The sequence below is a fragment of the Macrotis lagotis genome, chromosome 1 (genome assembly GCF_037893015.1).
Source record: "Macrotis lagotis isolate mMagLag1 chromosome 1, bilby.v1.9.chrom.fasta, whole genome shotgun sequence".
Taxonomy (NCBI): domain Eukaryota; kingdom Metazoa; phylum Chordata; class Mammalia; order Peramelemorphia; family Peramelidae; genus Macrotis; species Macrotis lagotis.
The window spans coordinates 915,516,538-915,536,897 of record NC_133658.1 but is presented as its reverse complement, the minus strand read 5'-3'; the positions used below and the strand labels follow the sequence as shown (position 1 = coordinate 915,536,897).

The following is a 20,360-nucleotide window of genomic DNA, read 5'->3' as shown; positions in this document are numbered from 1 at the left end:
CAGGGCGGGGGTCTGGAGCAGACAGACAAGGCAGATACTATGAAAATATCTTTTATTGGCACGGGGTGGGGGGCGCTCAGCCCTCAGAGAACTGGCGGTAAAGAGCCTCGTGCTGGGCTTCAGAGAAGTGGGGGCGAAATGGGATCTCCAGGATCTGGGAGAAGCCTTCCGTCAGGGAGGGGGCAACAAACTGCTTCCTGGAGAAGAGGAGACGGGTCAGGTTGCTCCTCAAGAGTCCCCAGTTATCGCCCCATGGCCCCGGCCCTCACCTGTAGCTGAACATGACCATGTCGGACACCGGGGGGTGTGGGGAGCGGATCATCTCACGGAACTGGGGGGTAGGAAGTCAAAAGTTAGAGGGTGGGGGGGTCAGAGATCAGGAACCTGACCCAAGGTGGCAGCCCCTCCTTACGCGGTTGTTATGTCTGGCCAACTCCAGTGAAGCTGTAAAATGGAAGCACCTACAGGGAACACCAGCATCCTGGGCACATGAGATGTACCTGCCAAAGGGGTAGAGAAAGAATGTGTTGTGAGCTCTGCGCCCAGTGACCTAGGTCCAACCTCCTCCCACCCAGCCCCTACCCCTCGGTACCTGGCCCGGCTCGCAGGGTCTGGGTTGGTGTTGTCCACTACCGCTCGGTTCCCAGCCTTCAGAGCTTCTGCACACACGGCCACGCATTTCTGCCAGGAGCCCAGGGTGTCCTGGGGGGGCACAGCCCAGGGCTAAGTGTGGTCCTGGGGGATCTGACCAGGGGCTGGACCCTGCCTCCCCTGGCTTTGGCTAGCTGAGCCTCAGTGGCCCCGCCGGTGGTGGGCAGAGGGAGTCATGCCCCCCTGGTCCATACCTACCCGGTTTGCATAGATGTAGCCAGCTGGCACTAGGTGTTCCTGGATAAAACTTGACTTGCCAGCTGTGGAAGGAGCAGTGGTAGAGAAGTCAACAGTGGGTGGGTCTGGGAGAGGAGGCCAAGGCTGGCTGGGGGTAGAGGCTGTCTCACCTGCGGGGTATCCAACAGCGACGATGATCTCCGGACCAGGGCCCACGAGGGGTCCGGCGGGGGGCAGGCAGAGAGGCCCTGTGGAGCTCAGAGTTCTCTGCAGAAAATCAGGGGGAGGTGTGAGGCCAGGCCCCGCCGCGGGCCGTCCACCTCCCCCACAGAACCTCCGGGGCCTCACCGGGTCAAAGTCGGGGAGTGTGAAGGGGGCCGGAGCCCAGTTCAGGAAGAACTCTTCAGGAGAGCAGAAGCGCAGGCCGAGGTTCAGAGCAAACTGAGGGGAAGAGGACGGGGTCAGAAAGTAAAGTCCCCCCCAGGCTGGTGTCTCAGGCGGGGGCTGGGGAGCGGGACCCCTCACCAGTCGGTCCCCACAAGAGAAATCCTTCTTCTTCCGGCCCGGAGCCCAGTTGGCCGGCCGTCCCGCGGCATCTAGAAAGGACAGTGGCATCGGTCCCCCTGCTTTGGGCAGCGGAGCCCCCGCCCTGCCCCGAGTGTTCCCGACCTCACCTCCCACATAGACGCTGTCCGTCAAGGAAATGGGGACGCCCTCGTTGGCCTGAGAGAAAGGAGGATGGAGATGCTGAAGGGGTGGGAAGTACCTTCTGATGAAAGAGGAGAGAAAGGAGGACCGGGACCCCCAGAAACAAGCCCCCCCATGCCAGGGCAGCAAGCGCGGGGCACCTGCTCACACAAGTGATCCCACATGCCAGTCACCGGCTTCCGGTAGATGCCCGAGCTCGTGGCCACCAACACCTGCGGGGAGAAAGAAGACCCGCGGGTGGAGAGGCTCCCCAGGCGCTGGCCCCCCTCCCCCGACCCCCTCCCCTCGTGCCCACCTGGAACGGGACCCCCAGGGCGGCCAGCACGGCCTCCACCTTGGCCTGGAAGTCTCCGGGTCGGAGCCGGCCTCGCCCGATGCCCATCTGGTTGGTGAAGATGACGAGCTGCGGGAGGCCAAGGGGGGTCACCCCGGGGCTCCTGGCCCCGGCCCGTGCGCCCCGGCCCCGGCCCCCCCCCCCCCCCCAGCACCTTGTAGCCCTCGGCCTCGAGCTTCTGGAGCCGCTTCGGGATCTCGGGGAACAGGATCCTGGAGGAGGGCGAGGAGGAGATGGAGCTGGGGAGACGCCCCGGCCCCGGCCCTGCCCCCGGCCCCCGGCCCCCGGCCCCCGGCCCTGCCCCCGGCCCCGGCCCCGGCCCTGCCCCCGGCCCCCGGCCCCCGGCCCCCGGCCCCCCCCGGCCCCGGCCCCCCCGGCCCCCGGCTCACCTCCAGTCCTCGGGGCCCGTGGGGAAGACCTTCCCGGAGCGCGTGGTGATGAGGGTCCCGTCCAGATCGAAGGCGGCCACCTGGGGCAGAGGCGCCTGGGGGTCGTGGGGGCCCTTCCCCCTCCCCCTCCCCGTCCCCGCCCCCCGCGGGCGGAGGGCCGCTCACCTTGCCGCGGGCCCGGGCGCCGGGCGCCGTGAACACCAGCAGCGGCCCCAGCTCCTGCCAGCCGGCGGGCCGGCGGGGCCGCTTCCCGGGGGGCTCCTCCTCCTCCTCCTCCTCCTCCTCCGGCGGCGGCGGCCCCGCGGCCAGCAGCGTCAGCGGGTGCAGGCCGTTCACCAGCAGCAGCGTCTCCCCGACGGCCAGCGGGGCGCGGGCGCCGGGGCTCAGCCGGACGCGCCCGGCCGTGGAGGGGTTGGTGCCCAGCTGGGGGCGGAGCCTGGTCAGACCCCGCCCCGGCCCGCCCAGCCCCGCCCCTCCCCCTCCCTCCCCCCCCTCACCTGCGTCACCGTCACTTCCCCCGAGGCCGGGTCCGCGCGCAGCTCCACTGCAGGGGGAGGGAAGAGGGACAGGAAGTGCCGCCCGCCGGGGGGGCCAGGCCCCGCCCCCGCCCCGCCAGCCCCAGGGCCCCACCTTGGTTGCGAGAGCACTTCCGGTCGGTGACTCGAGTCAGCGGGCCCCGACCCAGCAGGAGGCTGCGGCCCGCGGCGGGCAACGGGATCGGGGGCGGCCCCCCGGGAGGGCTGTGCAGCCACAGGGAGGGCTCCGGCTCCGGCTCCGCCATGCCCGCTTCCGACCCCGGGCCGCCGCCGGAAGTCCCGCCTACTCCCCGAGGAGAGCCGGAAGAGGCGCGCCCCGCTCCCAGGACCGGCCCACGCCCGCCCCGCCCCCAGGACGAGGCCGCAGTTCAAGTCAAACTCTTTATTCACAGGCGCCCCCCGCCCCTCCCCCCCTCCCCGGCCGAGCAGGGCCCTTTAAGGCATGTGCGGGAGGAGCCCCCGCGAGCCCCGCGGGCGAGGGTGGCATCATCGGAGGAGCGCGGACGCCCCGGCGCCGCCCCGGGGCGGGCGGGAGCCGCACGAGGAGGCTGTAGTGTCGAATCCAGGCGGCCCCGCCGCGGAGGCCTTGTCGCCACTGGCAGTTCAGGCGCTGATTGGATCCTCCGAGAAGGAAGGGGCGGGCCCAAGGGAGCTAAGGCTGCGGATTGGCCGAGGCAAGACCGGGCCTCCTCGAGCTGATTGGACGCCCTGCGCCCCTCCCCCGAACGTCCCGGAACCGGGGGCCTCGGGGCGGAATCGGGAGGACCCGCGGGGAAGCGGGCGGCCGCCCCGTCACCCTCTCCCCACACTCGGGAGGGGAGGAGCCGCGGAGCCGCAAGCGGATCCGGGGCGGGCCGCGCGTGCCGGGGGGAGGGGCCCGCAGGCTCGGGCAGCCCCGCCCCGCTCAGTATTTCCGCTTCAGCTTCTGGAAGTCGCTGGTGTTGAGGCGCGGCCGGGGCAGGTCCCCGAACACCTGGGAGCCCTCGGCCTCGCGCAGGACCAGCGCCTGCATGCTGGCTGCGATGCGCTCCAGGTCTGGGGAGGAGGGCTGCGGGCAAGGGGCGGCGGGTCAGGCCTGCCCCGCCCCCGGCCCGCCCCCGCCCCGCCCCCCGGGCCCCCAGCCCGCGCCCCTCTCACCGGCCCGTTCTCCTCGTCCGAGGATCTGGTCTCCGCTCTCTTGTCCTTGAAGCCCCATACGGGCACCGACACCGGCAGGGACTTGGCGTACTGCTGGGGCGCCTGGCTGGCGCAGGGCAGCGGCCCGGGGGGTGCCTCCTCGCTCAGGCTGCCGTCGTCCGTGCTCTCGGGGTCTGACTCGCAGAACGGGGGCAGGTCCTCGTGGGCGGTGTCTTCATCCATCACAAAGAGGCCTGGGGGGGGGGGGGGGTGTGCAGCGGCTCAGCCCGGGGCCCCGGGGGCAGGCCGCCCTCTGGGCCCCGTCCCTCCCCAGCGGTGCCCCCTCTCACCTCCGTCATCTCCCAGGCCCAGCCGGCTCCCCGACGTCTCCGTCTCCGTCTCCTCCTCGCCGTCCTCCTCCTCCTCCTCCTCCTTGGCTTCTGGCCTCCGAGGGGGAGGAGGAGGATGGGGCGGGCTCCTGGGGCTGGGGGCCCGCGGCTCCGGCGCAGCGGGGGGTGCGGGGGGCCGGATGGCGGCGGCCCGGTGCGCCTGCGCTATGTCATGTAGGCAGCGCCTGGCGGCCTCTGCCAAGGCGCCCCGGCCGTGGGCAGCGTAGGCGCAGGGGCCCGGCCGAGGGGGGGGCGGGGGTGCAGCTGTCAGCAGCACCAGCTCCGTACCTGTCTGTGCCCGAAAGCGCTCGGCCGCCCCCACCACGGCTTCCCATAGCTCCTCAGGGCGCCCGGATGCCATCCACGCCCTGGGGGGGGGAGCAAAGAGGGGGTGAGGCGGCCCGGCGCCCGGACACACCTGGGCAGAGAGCGCAGCGAGGGAAAGGGCGCAGGGCCAGGGCCGGGGCCGCCTAGGGGAGCCCCCGCTACAGGAGGGACCCCTGGGCCGGCTGTCACTCCGCCACTCGGGGGGCCGGCACTGCCATGGGGGGGGTCTCAGCCCGCACGGGGGCTGCCGCCATCGAACGCCGGAGGGCTGGGATCTGGGGGCGGGGGGCAAAGCGCCGGAGTCCGGCTTCGCATCCGGGGGCCCACCTCCGAGGGGCGCCCCTCCACACCTGCCACAAGTGCCCCGGGTCCGGCATGGAACAGTTGTTCAGCTCCGCCCTCCACGTGGGAAAACGGGAAGTCCCGCCCCGAGGGGCGGGGCCAGGACTTCCCAGGCAGGAGGCAGCGCCAATCGGGGCCGAAGAGGAAGGAGCCAATCACGGCTCTTCCTCCCCCTCCACCCCCGACTCCTGAAGGAGGAAAAACCACGTCCTGCCTCCCGGGGCGGAGGGAGAGAAAGCTGGAACCGGAAGTCCCGCCCTTGCGTGGGCGGGGGGCACCCCATCAGCGGGGACCCCCCCCCCGACCCACCCCAACCCCTGTCACCCCGGCTCAGAGGGTCGGGCCGTGGCCGGGAGGTTGTGAGGCGAGCGCGGGGCCTCGGGCCCCTCCGCGCACGCGAGGGGCTGCACTCTCCGCTCGCTTACCTCAGCCGGGCTCCCGTCTCCCTGCCTCCCTCCCCGCCAGCCTTCGTTCCTCCCCGGGCGTCCGCGCCGCCGCGGCAGCTCACGTGCCTGCGGCCAGCATGGCGGGCCCGGCGCCCTCACAGGCCATGGCGGGCCCGGCGTCACTTCCGCCCGCCGAGCCTCCGTCGGCGCGTCCCCGCAGCCCGCCCGCCCTTGCCCTTAAGCGTCATGGCGGCCGACGGGCGCCGGCGCCACACACCTCATCCCCGAGGGCGGCCGCTCCGGCCCCCGACTGCGGGCGCGGCCGAGCGCACCCGGGGCCTCGCCCTGGGCCGCCTTCCCCGGGGGCTCCCGCTCCGTTTCCCTCCCGGCCCCCCTTCCTGGCACGGCAGCGGCCTGCCCGGCACTAACATGGCGCTGATGGCGCTGCGCAGCTCGCTTCCTGGAACGACGGCCGCCCGGCGACGGCATTCCTAAGCCTCGGGGCGGAAGAGGCGGGGCCCGCGCGGGGGGCGCGGCTTGGCCGCCTCCCTCTTTGTTTACTTCTTCTGGGGGGCGGGCTGGGCGGGGCGGCCCGCGGCCCACGGAAGGCCCCGCCTCCTCATTGCGTCTGCGCAGGATGCGTTCGTCCCTCTCGGCTGAGTGGTTTGATCCGCCGCCGGGGAGGGAACCAGGGGACGCTACCACTCCGCTCCCCTCCGGGGGGGGGGCGCGAGGCCGGACCACCGGATGTGACGTCAAGCCTCGTGCTCCGGAGGCGGAGCGAGCCAGGGGAGTGGCTTCGGTCCCAGCTGCGGCTATGGAGGAGGCTGGCTACCGGGTAAGAGACGGCGGAGAGCCCGAGAGGCCTCCGGCTTCGCCCTTCTCCCCTGCCCTTCCCTGAGCCTTCCCTACGCTCCTCCGGGCCTCCCTTCTCGGCGCATGCGTGTCGCTCGAGCCCCAACCCTCGGCCAAGCGAGTCCACTGCCCCGGCGTTTCTGCGCTTGCGCCTCCGGCAGGGCCCGCCCGGCCTCGGCCGCGCTCCTCCCCCTCTCTCCAGCTTCCGTGCCCTTGTGCGCCCCCTGCAGGTGGTGTTCGAGAAGGGCGGGGTGTTCCTGCACACGAGCGCCAGGGGGCGGCACCAGGACCCGGGCTCCCTCATCGCGGGCGTGCTGCGCCTGCTCGAGAAGGTGGGCGGGGCCTGGGCCGTGGGGGCGGGGCGGGGGCGGGGCCTGGGCCCTGCTTGATTTTCTTTCCTTGCCGTTCCCCCACCCAGGACGGTGACGTCATCCTGCACTGGGCGCCCGTGGAGGAGGCGGGGGATGCCTCCCAGGTGGTCTTCTCCAGGAAGGTGGGTGCCCCGCGCCCCCTCAGGCGCCCCCCCTTCACGGCCCCGGCCCTCGGTGTGCCCTTGACCCTGTCTCTGGGGGCCGCGGCCCTCTGCTCTCGTGGCTCTCCTCTCAGCGCCCTCGGGGCCACTTAGCCGCAGCCCCCCACCTTCACGGCCTCTTCCCTCAGGCAGCATTTGAGCCCCCTTGTCCAGGTCTACGGCCCCCACGTTCAGGCTCTTTTGGGGTCCCTTCCTCAGAACTGCACCCCCGCACCCATGACCTCTTAGGCTAACTCGGTTCGGTGGTCCTTGGTGGGCTCAGCATCCGCTTCTCGACCCGAAGCGCCAGAGCCAGACGCGCTGGGTCCGACCCTAAGCTCTGGGTGACGTTTGCCCCCACCCAGCGCGGCCAGGGCAGACGCGGCATTCCAGGGGTTACACCTCATTTTATCCCAGGAGCCCGCTGGGGGGGACTCTTGCCCCTCCGAGGAAGAGCCGACCTTTGACCCCGGCTATGAGCCCGACTGGGCCGTGATCAGCACCGTGCGCTCCCGGCCGAGGCCCCCCGAGCCCGCCCTAAGTAAGTCTGGGGGTCCCCACCTCCCCGAGAGCCTGGGAACGCCAGGGGGAGAGGACTTAGGAGGGGCGTTTCCTGACCTGGGGGTGGGGGACGGGGCTGGGCTCTGGGATACGCAGGAGGGAGCTGTGGACAGGAAGGAAGGAAGGTGGAGAGATCTGCCACGCAGAGAAGGTGGAGGTCCCCTGACAGAGTAGCTCCAGGTCCCCAAGGTAAGGAGGATGGTGGGAGAGAAGGGGATCCTGGAAGGGCCACAGGAAGGGCTGGGAAAGCTGGGCTTCAGCCTGGAAGCAGAGGAGAAGAGGGCTGTCGTGGTGGCAGGGGAGAAGGCAGAAGGCTGTTGGCGACAGTCACGATGGCTCGTGTTCAGTTTTTGTTAAGGGCAGTCAGGCCTGGGTGGGAATCCTAGTCTTTTCCGCCCAGAAGGGAAGAGCTCGTTTGAGATGGGGTTAGAAGCAGAAACCTGACCGCGGGTATTTGGAGAACGTGGGTGATGAGCAAAGAGAGGCACAGTTCAAAGTAGTCCTTGGTCAACCTCTGTGCCAGTGGAAAAGAGGGGCTTGGAGACCCAAGAGGCGTTCTGGGAAAAGGATGTTGTGCCCTTAACCCCTGGCAGTCTCTCGCTTCCTTCTTCCAGCTGCAGAGTCAGGTGGCTCCCGGGGGTCCTGGGCCTTTTCTGTGAGCCTGGGGGAGCTGAAGTCGATCCGGCGCTCCAAGCCTGGCCTGGGCTGGGCCTACCTGGTTCTGGTGACCCAGTCGGGCGGCTCCCTGCCGGCGCTGCACTTCCACCGGGGGGGCACACGGGCACTGCTACGGGTCCTCAGCCGCTACCTGCTGCTGGCCAGGTCAGTCCCCACCCAGTGTTTCCCATGCCACGCTCTCCCTGACCCCGGGTCTTCCTGCTGTTCACCTTCTGCTCTTTCTCTTCTCCCTGGACCCCAGCTCCCCCCAGGACTCACGCCTCTACCTTGTCTTCCCTCATGACTCCTCTGCCCTCTCCACCTCTTTTCACCATCTCCAGCTCTTTGATGACGACAGCTCCAATGTGGTGTCCGTGAGTCTTGATCTGAGAGCTGGAGGGGCCTCCCTGAGGCTTGGGGGAAACTGGGCAGCGAAGAGGCTTTCTGGCCTGGGAAGGGGTTGGTCTCTCTTTGGGGGAGTGCTGCCGTGACCTTTCCTCTTTTACTCTTCAGCGTTTTCTCCAGGACCCTTACGCAGCTACTTTTGGGGGTTTCTCACGGGTGACAAACTTTTTTCGGGGAGCCCTTCAGCCTCCCACTGACGGGTCTTCCTCCAGCCGTCCTGAGACCTCGGAGGATGAGGAGCCGGAGCCTGGCTTTGAAGTCATCTCCTGCGTGAGTGTGTGTGTGGGAAGGCCAGAGCCCTGAGTGTCACCCCAGGAGGTGGGGGTGGTCCAGGGGCCCAACTTCCTCAGGCTAGACTGTTGTTGTCTCAGGGGGCCCAATAGGAGGTGGGGGGTGAACTGTGGCTGCCAATCATCTCCTCTCCCCATGTGGGGTAAGTGCAGGTGGAGCTGGGGCCACGGCCCATGGTTTCCCGGGGGCAGCCTGTGACAGAGGATGTGTGGGCCAGACACGTGGGCCCGGACGGGCGGCTGGAAGACGTGGAAGAGCTCAAGACCCAGATCTTCTCAGGGGTGAGCAGAGTAGGGTGCCCTGGGACCTGGGGAGGGGCCAGTGCTGGGACCGCTTTTGCCTGACCTTACTGCATCTCCTTAGGGCTTGTGCCCCTCTTTGAGGCGAGAGGCCTGGAAGTTTCTCTTGGGTTACCTCAGTTGGGAGGGTTCCACTGAGGAGCATAAGGCCCACGTCCGGAGGAAAACGTGAGTGGAAGGGCCTGGGCCCGAGTCTCCAGGCCCCCCTCCCTGTCCTGGGCAGGGGCGGGGGGCTGGATGCTGGCCTGGCAGGCAGGCTCGTGGCTGACCCTGTTCCTCTGTCCGGCTTTCTGTCTAGAGACGAGTATTTCCGCATGAAGCTGCAGTGGAAGTCGGTGAGCCCCGAGCAGGAGAGGAGGAACTCGCTGCTCCACGGCTACCGCAGCCTCATCGGTCAGTGCTGGTCGGGCCCGAGGGGGGGGCTGGGGGGGGCTGGGGCAGGGCCACTTGGTCCCGAACGCCCTCTCCTCTTCCTGCAGAACGTGACGTGAGCCGCACTGACCGCAGCAACAAGTTTTACGAGGGGCCGGGAAACCCGGGCCTGGGGCTGCTGAACGACATCCTTCTCACCTACTGCATGTACCACTTTGACCTTGGTATGAGGCGGGGGAGTGCCTTGGGACTGGGGGGAGGCAGCTGATGCGAAGGCCGGGTGCCCTTGGGCATCCCACAGCCTCTCACGTCGCTTTTCATTCTCTTTCCAGGTTATGTCCAGGGTATGAGCGATCTGCTCTCCCCCATTCTCTTTGTGACTCAGAATGAGGTCGACGCCTTCTGGTGCTTCTGTGGCTTCATGGAGCTCGTGGTGAGGGGAGCGCGGGGTCCCAGCTGGGGCGTGGGAGGGTGCCTCGGAGCCCTGGCCTTCTTCCCACGTTCTGTCTCGCCTCCAGCACGGGAACTTCGAGGAGAGTCAGGAGACGATGAAACGGCAGCTCGGGCAGCTCCTGCTGCTGCTGCGGGTCCTGGATCCACCGCTCTGCGATTTCCTAGGTAACGATGCTACTCTGGGTTCGGGAACCCCAGACCCGCGGTGGAAGATTCTCGAGTCACAGCGGCTGACTGAGATCCAGTCCAGGGAAACCAGCAGGGAGGTGGGGACTGGGATGGCCCCGAGTCCCCTCATCTTGACTGGTTGGTTCCCTGCTGGCCTGGGTCCTGCTCCAGGGTGTGGGCCAGGTGGGGTGAACTTGAGGCTCAGCCGCGCCTTCCCTGCTTTTCATTTTTTGGGCCAGTCTTACGTACTCCACTCGATTGTTAGGGACCCTGGAGATCTTTTCACCCTTTGGAGGTCTTGGGTGGGGGGCTTGTTGGTTTGGCATGAGGCCCCCAAGGTGGCCCCTGGTGACCCTGATCCCTCCCCCAACCAGACTCCCAGGACTCTGGCTCCCTCTGCTTCTGTTTTCGCTGGCTGCTCATCTGGTTCAAGCGCGAGTTCCCTTTCCCTGACGTCCTGCGTTTGTGGGAGGTGAGTGGTGGCCACCTCTGGGCGGGTGAAGGTGCACTGGGAAGAAGGGCCCCCTTAAAAGACCGTTCTGTCCTCCCCTCAGGTGCTGTGGACCGGGCTCCCAGGCCCCAACCTGCACCTGCTGGTGGCCTGCGCCATTCTGGACATGGAAAGAGATGCCCTCATGCTCTCTGGCTTTGGGTCCAATGAGATCCTCAAGGTGAGAACTCTCAGGACCCAGATCCTGGGCCCCCTCTTCTCTCCTCGCTCTGCTTGAGGGGGGCCCCCTCCTCTCTGCTCGCCTTCCCTGAGGCCATCTGCTTTGCTGTCCTCAGCACATTAATGAGCTGACCATGAAGCTGAGCGTGGAAGATGTCCTGACCCGTGCCCAGGCCTTGTACGTGCAGCTGACAGCGTGTCCGGTGAGAGCCAGACCCCTCCCGCCTTCTCCCTGTCCTCTTCCCCTTGACTTTCTTACCTTTTCCATAATCTTGCTGTCCTTGGACCTTCCCCCTCATTCTGGCCTCTGCCTCTCCCCCAGGAGCTGCCCCCCAACGTGCAGGAGATCCTGGGCCTGGGCCCGGCCCCCGCTTCTACCCCGGGCAGCCCCTCCCCCTCGGGCTCCCCCCTGCCCCTGTCACCCACACCAGCCCCTGAAGCCCCAGCCTCTGTTTCTGGGGGTCCTTCACCCACTCCCCAGCCTGACAGCAGTCTGGAGATCCTGCCTGAGGACTCGGGGCCAGACCCCTGAGGGGTCTCCCCTGGGCCCTGCTGGTCCTCGCTGCCTCTGCCCTCCTTCCCGCACACGCACTTTACCCATCCTCCCTCTTGTCCGCCACCAAAGCTCTGCCCCTTCTCCTCAGGCCCTGGGTGAGGGAGCTGAGGCACATTCTCGCCAGACCTGGGGTGGCTGGGGGCAGGTCCGCCCTCCTGACCTGGGAGGGCACTTTCCGCCCATTAAACGGGATGACTTTCACACGCTCATTGGCTTTGCTGTGTCACGGTGGGTGGAGGGGTGGGGGCGGGGCTCCCCTTGAGGGAGGCTGACCTCTAGGGGGTTGGCTTTGGGGAGGGCTCTGGGAAGAATGGGCCGAGGGAGCGCTGGCCATCAATGAGGCTAGGAGGTGACCTTCTTCAAATACAAATCCTTTAATTGACTCTGCCCCAAGTCCGGGGGCAGCTGAGCAAGGGTCCGTGCAGGGACGCCAGAGAGGGGCCTGCTGACTGCAGGAGGCCCCTAGGCCAGCCTGTGGATCTTCTGGGCCGCCCGCAGCCCCGACTTGATGGCTGTCTCCACCCACGCGTGGGGGTAGGCCGTGTACTCTCCAGCAAAGTGCAGGCGACCCTCCGGTCGCGTCCAGTCCCACTGCCAAGGTAGCTCCTGCTCGAAGTCCTCGCCCCGCTGAGGCCTGGGCTGTGGGGGCTGCATCACAAAGCCGCCCTGGCTGTAGTGGTCCTCCCCCCAGCGTTTCACGGCTCCCCGTCCATCCCAGAGTGCCCTCACCTTCTCCCCATGCAGGGCAACGACGTCCTCCAGCGCCAGGCGCAGAATCTCTTTCTCCCCAAGGCCCGTGAAGGCTGCCGTGGCATCTGACCACGTGTAGGATGCCAGGAGGAGGCCGCCAGCCTTTCCCCCAGAGTTTTGTGGGTAGTAGAGGGCACGGACTGGGCGGTCAGTGGCCGAATGTCCCCCCATGATGCCTTCATCCTCCCAGAAGGGCTTCTGGAAGCTGAGGAAGACTTTGGTAGCTGGGATGTAGTGGATGTTGCGGAGTGCGCGGCGCAGTGGGGGGCGGAGTGGTGGCCGGAAATCAATGTGACTCAGGGCCGTGGCAGTGGTGGCTAGTATGACGCGATCGGCAGCCAGGGATAGCAATTGTGAGGGCCACTGGGGGTCGCGGTAGAGGACGGTGGTGCCTTTCCTGTTCTGGGACACCTGGACCACGGGGGCCTGGAGCAGGACGGGGCCCTTCAGGGAGAGCAGGAGTGCGCGGGGCAGCTGGTCCCAGCCGTCCGGGATGTGCCAGTACCTGGCAGGGAGAGGAGAGGTTGGTGGGCAGGGCCCAGACCAAGCCTCCCCAGCCTGCCCTCCACCCCACGGATACCTGATTTGGTCATTGAGGTAGCTGTGGGTCCGCAAGGCCTCTGCGAAGCTGAGGGAGAAGAGGCCATCCTTGGCCTGCACGTCCCCCAGCAGCTGCACGGCCGCCAGGCTCAGGTTCCCCTCTCCTAGGAGGTAATCCTGGGGGTGGAGGCAGGCAGGGGCTGAAGCTCCTGCATCCCTCCTTGGCCACCCCAGCATCCTGCCTTTGGTTTCCAGTGTCCACAGGACCATTGTCTGGGCGATTGAGCTGACCCTGGGATGCCAGGAGTCCTAAGTGCCTTCTGATCCTCCAGCCCCTCCCTGATGCCAAGCACCAAGACCCTGCTCTGTGGGTCTGCCCCTGTTTAGAGGGTCCTGCACTCCCGGAGCTTTAACAGTTGAGGGAACTGCGGGCTGGGGCAAGGTGAGGAAGGGTCCTGGAGCTGCTCAGTGTTCAAAGCGGGATTTGAACCCTGAGCTTAGTGATCAGGACGCTACTCGCTGTACTTGTTCTCTGTGAGTGACGATTGGGGGGGGGGGTCCTTGGGGCTTCCGCCACCCTCTCCATAAAATGACCCAGCTCTCCCAGGCTCCTCCTCTCAGGGCCATTTCAGTGGACTTTGGCCCTTGTCACAGCCTCTCCCTGGGACTCAGCCAGCCCCACGGGCTGAGGCTGGGTGGCTTTTAGGCCCGGCTCTCTGGCTTCTGTTCAGGTGTCCCACCTTCTCTCCCCCATCCATCCTCTCCAGGGGCTTCCTTGTTGGCCCTTGGCCTGCTTAGGAGCAGGATTCTTCTTCAGCCCCCTGGGAGACCTTTCCAGCCACCAAGGCTGGGTGGCAGGATCAGAGTGGGGTGGGTGGCCAGGGTCTCCAATCCCACTTACCAGAAGGGTGTAGCTTTCAAATTTCTTGATCATCCGGGAGCAGCCCAGCTCCTTGAGGTCATAGAGGGCCTAAGGGTGGAGGAAGGACACAAGGTGGTGCCCCCAGATCTATCCTGTCCCCCACCCACATCCTCCAACGCAGCTTCCCCCTTCCATCCCTGGGGCCCAGGTTGATCTGTTGATCACCGAGGGCACAAAAGACAGTGCTTGGCTCAAGGCCATTCAGGACTTGAACCCAGGGCTCCAGCCAAGGGCTCCATCTTTCACTCTCTTGCACCACTTGCTGGGGAGGCCCACTCTTGGGGAGTTCTAGGACAGGTCCCTAACCCCATTCTGTAACGTGGGTGTCAGAGCTGAAAGGAGCCTTGGTAGAGATGAGGACCCTCCTTCCCAGCCCTCTCTCCACCATATGGGTGGCAGCAGGATTTGGGGTCAGGGCCAAGGGCTGAGCCTGTGGTGGACAAGGGCACAGCTGACCATCAGAGAACCTTGGGGGCCCCCGAGCTGGTCATTTCTCCGGTCCTGACCTCCTGGGTAAAACAGGGTGCCTTTCCTCACTGCTGCCAAGAGGGAGTGGAGCCCCCCCCACACCTTGTCCAGAGCCATCTGGTAAATAGCCTCCGGGGACCGACCCCGCTCCATGGGGCGTAGCCTGTAGCCCAGTTTCTCAGCTGCTGCTTCGACCACAAAGTTGCGTAACTTCACCCCATTTGCCTCAGTCCACGCATTCATGTCAAATTGAATGAACTGGGCCAGGGGGAGGCCCAGGTGAGCACAGAGCTCCAGGAGGATCCTGGGGGGAGCGAAGGCCCTTTGGTTAGGAGCCTGGGGTAGGCTGACTGAGGCGGGCAGTGGCCAAACTAGGGCTGCTCCATACCTGTGGCTGGATGGGATCCTCATGGCCCCCAGCTCCCCAAACCAGCCTGTCTTCTCATCCCTGTATGTCAGAATCCGGCCCCCGACTCTATGGCTGGCCTCCAACAGAGTGACCTGGAAGGTGAGCTTGTCAGTGCCCCTGGCTGGGGCCCCAGGGCTGCCTGGCCACAGGGCAGGGCTCTTTACAGCTTGGGAGCTGGTGCCCGCAAATGGATAGGTAGTAGAGGGCATGGACTGGGTGGTCAGTGGACAAATGTCCCGCCCCCCCATGATGCCTTCGTCCTCCCAGAAGGGCAGTGAAAAGGGATGTGACTGGAATCATGGGGGCGGGGGGCGGGGAGGACAATTTCTTTTCTCCAAAATCTGAACTAAGAGACTCCAACCAGTGTTGGCTGTTGGTGGTTAGGTTTGAAGTGGGACTTTCCTTCAGATTCAGGGAAATGTTTGGGATGGGCACAGCTCCCCAGATATTTGCCTGCAGGCCAGCTTGGTGATGGTGCTTCCCAACCCCCTCACTCCCTTGCCCAGGAAGTGAACATGGAGCCCAGAAGCTGAAGAGGCTTTGGGGCTATGGGGACCCCAAAACTCAGAGAGTTGGGAGGTTTGGGCCCTTGCAGCTGGACTGCCTGACCTCATGCCCAGCATCCTCCAACACCTTGGCGGCCACAAGCCCCGCGATGCCAGCTCCCACCACTGCCACCTTCTGGGGCCGTGCTGTTTGGTTGAGCCCATGGCTTATGATGTCCATTAGCTCCCTGTAATCTGGATCCAGGAAGCATTTCAGGAAGGGGTCATTACCAGCATCTGTTTCATTGGCTCTTGCGAGGTCCAGGAGGAGGAACAGACCTGAGAAGGGAGGGGTGTGGGACTTTGGGAGATAGAGCCTTCTGTCCCACAGTCCTGCCAGGGGTTGAACCCACCTTCCTCAGCTACCCCTAGTATACTCACCCCACCAGCGCATGATTTGGAACCAAGATGGAGATGGAACCGGGGGCTGAGGAGAAAATCCGCAGCTGGGAACCCCTCAGCCAGACTCCTAATCCCCATTGGCACCACCTCCAACTCCCTAACTCTCTGGATTGGGAGTCTTTGCTTATAAATTTCCAGCTCTGTTCACTTTCTGAGTTGCCATGTCTAGAGTTCATGTTTATCCTTCTGGTTTCCTACCCCAATTCTTGTCTTCAAAGCCCTTTACTTGTCCATCTTTCTGAATCCCTTGACCATCTCTGAACCTCACTCCTGGCCATCTCTTTGGATCCCTATCTATCTTTCTGGGTTGTCTCCTTGCCTCTGTCCATCTTTTCTTATCCAGAGTCTTCTTGCCTCTGCCCATCTCTCCTTATCCATATCTCTCTGAGCCTCCCCCCTCTGCCCTTCTCTCCTTATCCATCTCTCTGGGTCTCCTTACCTCTGCCCATCTCTCTATTTCTCTGGGTTGCCCTGCTTTTATCTTCTTTTCCATCTCTCTGAGTCTCCCCCCACCCCGCCCATTTCTCCTTATCCATCTTCCTTGTTCTTCCTGTCTCTGCGCATCTCTCCTTACCCTTCACTCTGGGTCTCCCTGCCTCTATCCGTCTCTCTGGGTCTCCCACCTCTGCCCATCTCTCTGAGTCTTGTCTCTCCCATCTCTCCTTATCTATCTCTCTTGTTCTTCCTGTCTCTGCCCATCTCTCCTTACCCTTCACTCTGGGTCTCTCTGCCTCTGTCCATCTCTTTATCCATCACTCTGGGTTTCCTACTTCTGCCCATTTTTCCTTATCCATCTCTTGTTCTCCCTGCCTCTGTCCATCTCTTCTTATCCATCTCTCTGAGCCTCCCCCCTCTGCTCATCTCTTCTTATCCATCTCTCTTCTTGCCTCTGCCTATCTCTCCTCATCCATCTCTCTTGAGTCTTCTTGTCTCTGCCATCACTCTGTGTCTCCCGCCTCTGCCCATCTCTCCTTATCCATCTCTTTGCATCTCCCTGCCTTCACCCATCTTATCCATCTCTCTGGATCTCCCTGCCTCTGCCCATCTCTTATCCATCTCTCTGAGTCTTCTTGCTTCTGCCCATCCCTCTGAGTCTCCCCCTCTGCCCATCCCTCCTTATGCATCTCTGCTTCTACCCATTTATCTGACTCCCCAGCCACCTGCATGGAACCCTGTTCCTGCTTATCTCCAGGTCCCTCTTGCTGCCCTCTCTATCATCCTTCACCTGTCACCGCCTGGGTGCGGACAGCAGCCTCCCAACTTGTGGGTCTCCTCTCACCCTTTGCTTCTGTCTCTGTGGGGCCGGGCTGACTAAGACTGCAGATGGCTTCTGAACTGTCTGCCCCTCCCAAACCCTGACACTCTACTTTGGGAAGTCCAGTCCACTTCTAAGGAAACTGAAACTTCTCCCATTTTGGGGGCTGACGTAGGCCTGTCTTCTGCAAGTAATGTTGAGGATGGGGGTCAGGCGGTACTGAGGGAGGAAGGAAGTGGAATTGCTCAGTTGCTTCTCCCCAAATAGTTTTCTAGGGGGTCTGTATACTCTGGTGGATGTGACAAGTGCTTGGGACTTTCCTTTCTTTCATCTCTCAGGTCTCTTTCTACCGCTGTTCCACCCCATTCTTTGCTTTGCTGTTTCAGAGTTGCAGCCAGGGAGAAAGGCCAAGAGAGAGGAATACATTTTATCTCTTCCCGGCTGTGGACATGGATTAAAGGAATAGGTGACTTGAGCAGGGTGGGATAACAGAACCAATGAGGAAACAATCGCTGACCGAATTAACTGTGGTGTGGAGTTGAGACCCCTCATGCTTGGTGTCCTCCCTCCCTCCCTTAACTTACCTTAGCTCACTGTTGGCGGTTCATAGGCCTGAGGGCAGTATTTCAGGACACAATACAGAGGGACCTCGATCAATTCCCTTGTCTTGGTATAACTAAGACCACAATGGATCATTGTATTTGTAGTTCATTGAAACACCTCTATATTTGCCTTTCTTCCTCCCTGTCTCTGTCTTTGCCTCGCTTCTCCCCCCTCTCAATGTGAATGTCCCACACTCCTTTCTCCATTTCTCTACTCTGTTACTCTATTTCATGCATTTCTCCATCCCTTTATTTCTATTTGTCTAGGACTCTCCTCCTCTCCCCTCTTTTCTTCCTCTCATTCCTCACCTTTCTCCTTTCTTCCCCCTTTTCTCTTCTCTTTCCCTTTCTCTTCTTCCCCTATAATCTTCCTCTCCCCAATAATCTTAGTCTCCTTGTGTCTATGTTTCTCCATCTCTGTTATTCTACCTCATGCATTTCTCCTTCCCTTTATTTCTATTTCCCTACAGCTCTCTCCTTCCTCCCCCTGTCTCTTATCTCTCTTTCTCTCCCTTTCCTATCTACTTTTTCTCTCCCCTTCGCCCCGCACCATAGTCGTAATCTCCTCACAGCTGCCTTTCTCCATTTTTCCATCTCTGTCATTCTGTTCATGCATTTCTCCGTCCCTTTGTTTCTATTCCTCTAGGACTCTCTCCATCTCTACCATTGTCTCTCCATAGATCTCTCCATGTCTTCATCCCTATCACTCCAAAAATCTCCTAGTCAGTCTCCATTTCTTCTCTCCATGGGTTTCTTTATATTTTCATCTCTAGCATTCTATAGTTCTTTCAGTCCTCCACAGCTTTCATTGAAGAATAGTAACAGAACTACAGCTCAGAATGAACTTATGCTTCTTGGAGTGAATGCTAAGGACAAAAAAAAAAGAGAAGATCAAAAACTATGTTGGGGAATGAGGATTAAAAGAAACTGAGTAAAAAAGCCACTGGTCTGGGATAATGGGATGATAATGCAGATGAGAGGAGGCAAAAGTGCTCAACTTGTTGCTTCCACTGGTTTTTCCAAGAAGAATACCTTTTGATGTGCACACCCTTTGACCCAGCAATACCACTACTGGGTCTATACTCTGAAGAGATCATGAAAAGGGTAAAAACATCCCTTGTACAAAAATAGTCATAGCAGCCCTGTTTGTGCTGGCAAAGAACTGAAAATCAAGTAAATGTCCTTCAATTGGGGAATGGCTTGGCAAACTGTGGTATATGTATGTCATGGAATACTATTGTTCTATTAGAAACCAAGAGGGACGGGAATTCAGGGAAACCTAGAGGGATTTGCATAAACTGATGCTGAGTGAGATGAGCAGAACCAGAAAAACAATGTGAACCCTTACAGCAACATGGGGATGATGATCAACCTTGAAGGACTCGCTCATTCCATCAGTGCAACAATCAGGGACAATTTGGGGCTGTCTGCAATGGAGAATCCCATCTGTATCCAGAGAAAGAACTGTGGAGTTTGAACAAAGACCAAAGACTATTACCTTAAATTTAAAAAAAACCCCATTATCTTGTTATGTAATCTTGCTATCTCTTTTATTTATTTTTTCTTAAGGATATGATTTCTCTCTCAACACATTCAATTTAGATCAGTATATAACAAGGAAACAATATAAAGACTAACAGACTGCCTTCTGTGGGGGGTGGGGGGTGGGGGGAGGGAAGCGAGATTTGGGGATAAATTGTAAAATTCAAAAAAAAATAAATTTATTGAAAAAAAAACCACCTTTTGGACTGGGGAAAACGGCATGCCAATGATTGGCATAGAGTGAAGATAGAGCCAGCACAGTAATGAAATGGTGAGACTATCCTGTCTTCAGTGACTTCAAATCACTGAGTTCAAATTAACTACATCTCAGGGTACTGAAAGAATTGGCAAGTCCACTATCAATGATCATAGAAAACAGAGGATGCAACTCAGGACTAGAGAAGAGTAAAGCTTCCTTAATTTTTTAAAAGAAGGGAGAGAAAGGAGTCTGCAAACCATGGTCTGATGAGCTTGATCTAAAGGGATGGTTAGTGAGCCACAGAAAAGGAAATGATGATCACAGAGCCAATATGACTTCATCAAGAACAGATTATGTCAGGGGCAGCTAGCTGGCACAGTGGATAGAGCACCGGCCCTGGAGCCAGGAGTACCTGGGTTCAAATCTGACCTCAGACACTTAGTAATTACTTAGCTGTATGGCCTTGGGCAAGCCACTTAACCCTATTTCCCTTGCAAAAGCCTAAAAAAAACCAGATTGTGTACTTTCTGATTTTTCTTTTTTGGCGAGATCATTTGACCGAGTGTGATTTGGACAGATAGGCATGAAGCTACTTCTTGGAGGGAGTAAGATATCATTGGACTTACAAATTGATTTAAGAGAAACTGAAGAGAGTAAAGTGGGGGGGGCATGAGGTTTTTATAGTTTACCTAGGATTCTTTGTTTTGTCTGTTTTTGGTAAAAAGTGGACTTCAAAGATATTCATGAATGGTCTGGTGCCATCTTGGAGAGAGACATTTCAGGAAGTGTTTTATGGTTAATGCTGTGTTATTTATCCAATTCAAAAGGGAAGCAGAACTGTAAGGAAGATGGAAGACAGTAGTTAGCAGAGACTGGATTCTCAAAGCTCTTAATGACTACCTAGACTACTGGGTTGAATTTAATAAGTTTAGCTGAGATTAATGAAAAGTCTTACAAATTGTCCTCATGGCTAAGCAGTAGTTCACCTGAGAAATATCTGGATGGTTTTTCTTTTTAAGTGGACTACAAATTGAAAATCAAAGTTGACAATTTGACTTGGCATCCAAGAATGTGAATTTGATCCCCCCCCCCCCAAGTCCCAGACCTTTTACTTCCTTAGAAGAGGCAGGAAAGAGCCCAGGAAGGTGTCTCCCATGACACTCTGTGGTCATCCAGTGATATCTGGAAGATAGTGATTTCTGGGCACGACATCTGGTGAAGAGAACAGGGATATGGAAGTTTCCAGAGGCCAATCAGAATGTTGAAGGGTCACAAGATAAAGCCGCTTGGAAGGAGAGATGAGGAGAGTCATGGGCTCTGGCCACAGGACTGCCTTCTCATTTCCAGGCAGAGCTGCCACCTTCCCCCTTCCACTTACCAGAGGGAGGAAGACCTAGCCATCTGAGTAATGATTACAGTGGAAGACTTAGTGATGGATCTAGAAGCATTGCTTTTAGTTGGAGAAGGAGGGAAAGGTCTGAGAGCAAAGTCCAGTTTCATTTCAGTCTAGTAGCTTTGGAATCCCAAAGCCTTTTTAATAGGTCTCAAAGACAGAAACATTTCCTCAACCAGC

General features: G+C 61.0%; 4 protein-coding genes across 6 annotated transcripts in view; 1 reads left to right on the top strand and 3 right to left on the bottom strand.

Annotated features, from left to right (window-relative positions):
• Positions 1-35: 35 nt before the first annotated feature.
• On the bottom strand, positions 36-3,110 carry PNKP (polynucleotide kinase 3'-phosphatase). Its single transcript, XM_074219697.1, has 16 exons — positions 2,890-3,110; positions 2,757-2,803; positions 2,425-2,682; positions 2,260-2,339; positions 2,025-2,082; positions 1,832-1,939; positions 1,677-1,748; positions 1,503-1,551; positions 1,354-1,424; positions 1,177-1,269; positions 999-1,095; positions 850-911; positions 593-702; positions 413-500; positions 270-331; positions 36-197 (listed from the first exon to the last, which is right to left on the bottom strand). The coding sequence occupies exons 1-16, from the start codon at positions 3,038-3,040 to the stop codon at positions 77-79; spliced, it is 1,527 nt and encodes a 508-aa protein (XP_074075798.1). The 5' UTR covers positions 3,041-3,110; the 3' UTR covers positions 36-76.
• A 97-nt stretch (positions 3,111-3,207) lies between these two features.
• Positions 3,208-6,367, bottom strand: AKT1S1 (AKT1 substrate 1). Of its 3 annotated transcripts, none has more exons than XM_074219700.1 (4): positions 5,395-6,367; positions 4,262-4,668; positions 3,933-4,165; positions 3,208-3,843 (listed from the first exon to the last, which is right to left on the bottom strand). In XM_074219700.1, exons 2-4 carry the CDS (start codon positions 4,659-4,661, stop codon positions 3,700-3,702), a joined length of 777 nt encoding a protein of 258 aa, XP_074075801.1. In that variant the 5' UTR covers positions 4,662-4,668; positions 5,395-6,367; the 3' UTR covers positions 3,208-3,699. The 3 variants fall into 3 exon arrangements, with proteins under 3 accessions (XP_074075801.1, XP_074075799.1, XP_074075800.1); XM_074219698.1 differs by having other exon boundaries at positions 5,785-6,367; XM_074219699.1 differs by having other exon boundaries at positions 4,978-6,366.
• Positions 5,861-11,211, top strand: TBC1D17 (TBC1 domain family member 17). Its single transcript, XM_074219696.1, has 17 exons — positions 5,861-6,193; positions 6,441-6,542; positions 6,629-6,703; positions 7,139-7,262; positions 7,897-8,104; positions 8,202-8,313; positions 8,453-8,614; positions 8,788-8,916; positions 8,999-9,102; positions 9,233-9,327; positions 9,414-9,530; positions 9,639-9,739; positions 9,825-9,924; positions 10,302-10,399; positions 10,482-10,598; positions 10,714-10,800; positions 10,920-11,211. Exons 1-17 carry the CDS (start codon positions 5,993-5,995, stop codon positions 11,127-11,129), a joined length of 2,142 nt encoding a protein of 713 aa, XP_074075797.1. The 5' UTR covers positions 5,861-5,992; the 3' UTR covers positions 11,130-11,211.
• A 320-nt stretch (positions 11,212-11,531) lies between these two features.
• IL4I1 (interleukin 4 induced 1) overlaps positions 11,532-20,360 on the bottom strand; it is a 41,435-nt gene continuing 32,606 nt past the window's right edge. The window contains exons 4-9 of the mRNA XM_074218279.1: positions 14,852-15,120; positions 14,222-14,334; positions 13,936-14,137; positions 13,345-13,413; positions 12,484-12,620; positions 11,532-12,408 (exon numbers count right to left, since the gene is read on the bottom strand). Coding sequence (XP_074074380.1) covers positions 11,616-12,408; positions 12,484-12,620; positions 13,345-13,413; positions 13,936-14,137; positions 14,222-14,334; positions 14,852-15,120 — 1,583 coding nt within the window. The 3' untranslated portion in view covers positions 11,532-11,615. The remainder of the gene's footprint in view (positions 12,409-12,483; positions 12,621-13,344; positions 13,414-13,935; positions 14,138-14,221; positions 14,335-14,851; positions 15,121-20,360) is intronic.

Excerpts from the sequence above, each read along its gene's own strand:
- PNKP (XM_074219697.1), bottom strand. The coding sequence starts at position 3,040 with ATGGCGGAGCCGGAGCCGGAGCCCTCCCTGTGGCTGCACAGCCCTCCC. Across the intron at positions 1,552-1,676 it reads GGGATCACTTGTGTGAGCAG|GCCAACGAGGGCGTCCCCAT; the intron begins GTGCCCCGCGCT and ends CCTTTCTCTCAG. Across the intron at positions 332-412 it reads TGGCCAGACATAACAACCGC|TTCCGTGAGATGATCCGCTC; the intron begins GTAAGGAGGGGC and ends CCTACCCCCCAG.
- AKT1S1 (XM_074219698.1), bottom strand. Across the intron at positions 4,166-4,261 it reads GGGCCTGGGAGATGACGGAG|GCCTCTTTGTGATGGATGAA; the intron begins GTGAGAGGGGGC and ends CCCCCCCCCCAG. Across the intron at positions 3,844-3,932 it reads CGGACGAGGAGAACGGGCCG|CCCTCCTCCCCAGACCTGGA; the intron begins GTGAGAGGGGCG and ends CCTTGCCCGCAG.
- TBC1D17 (XM_074219696.1), top strand. The coding sequence starts at position 5,993 with ATGCGTTCGTCCCTCTCGGCTGAGTGGTTTGATCCGCCGCCGGGGAGG. Across the intron at positions 8,105-8,201 it reads CGCTACCTGCTGCTGGCCAG|CTCCCCCCAGGACTCACGCC; the intron begins GTCAGTCCCCAC and ends CCTGGACCCCAG. Across the intron at positions 10,599-10,713 it reads GGTCCAATGAGATCCTCAAG|CACATTAATGAGCTGACCAT; the intron begins GTGAGAACTCTC and ends TGCTGTCCTCAG.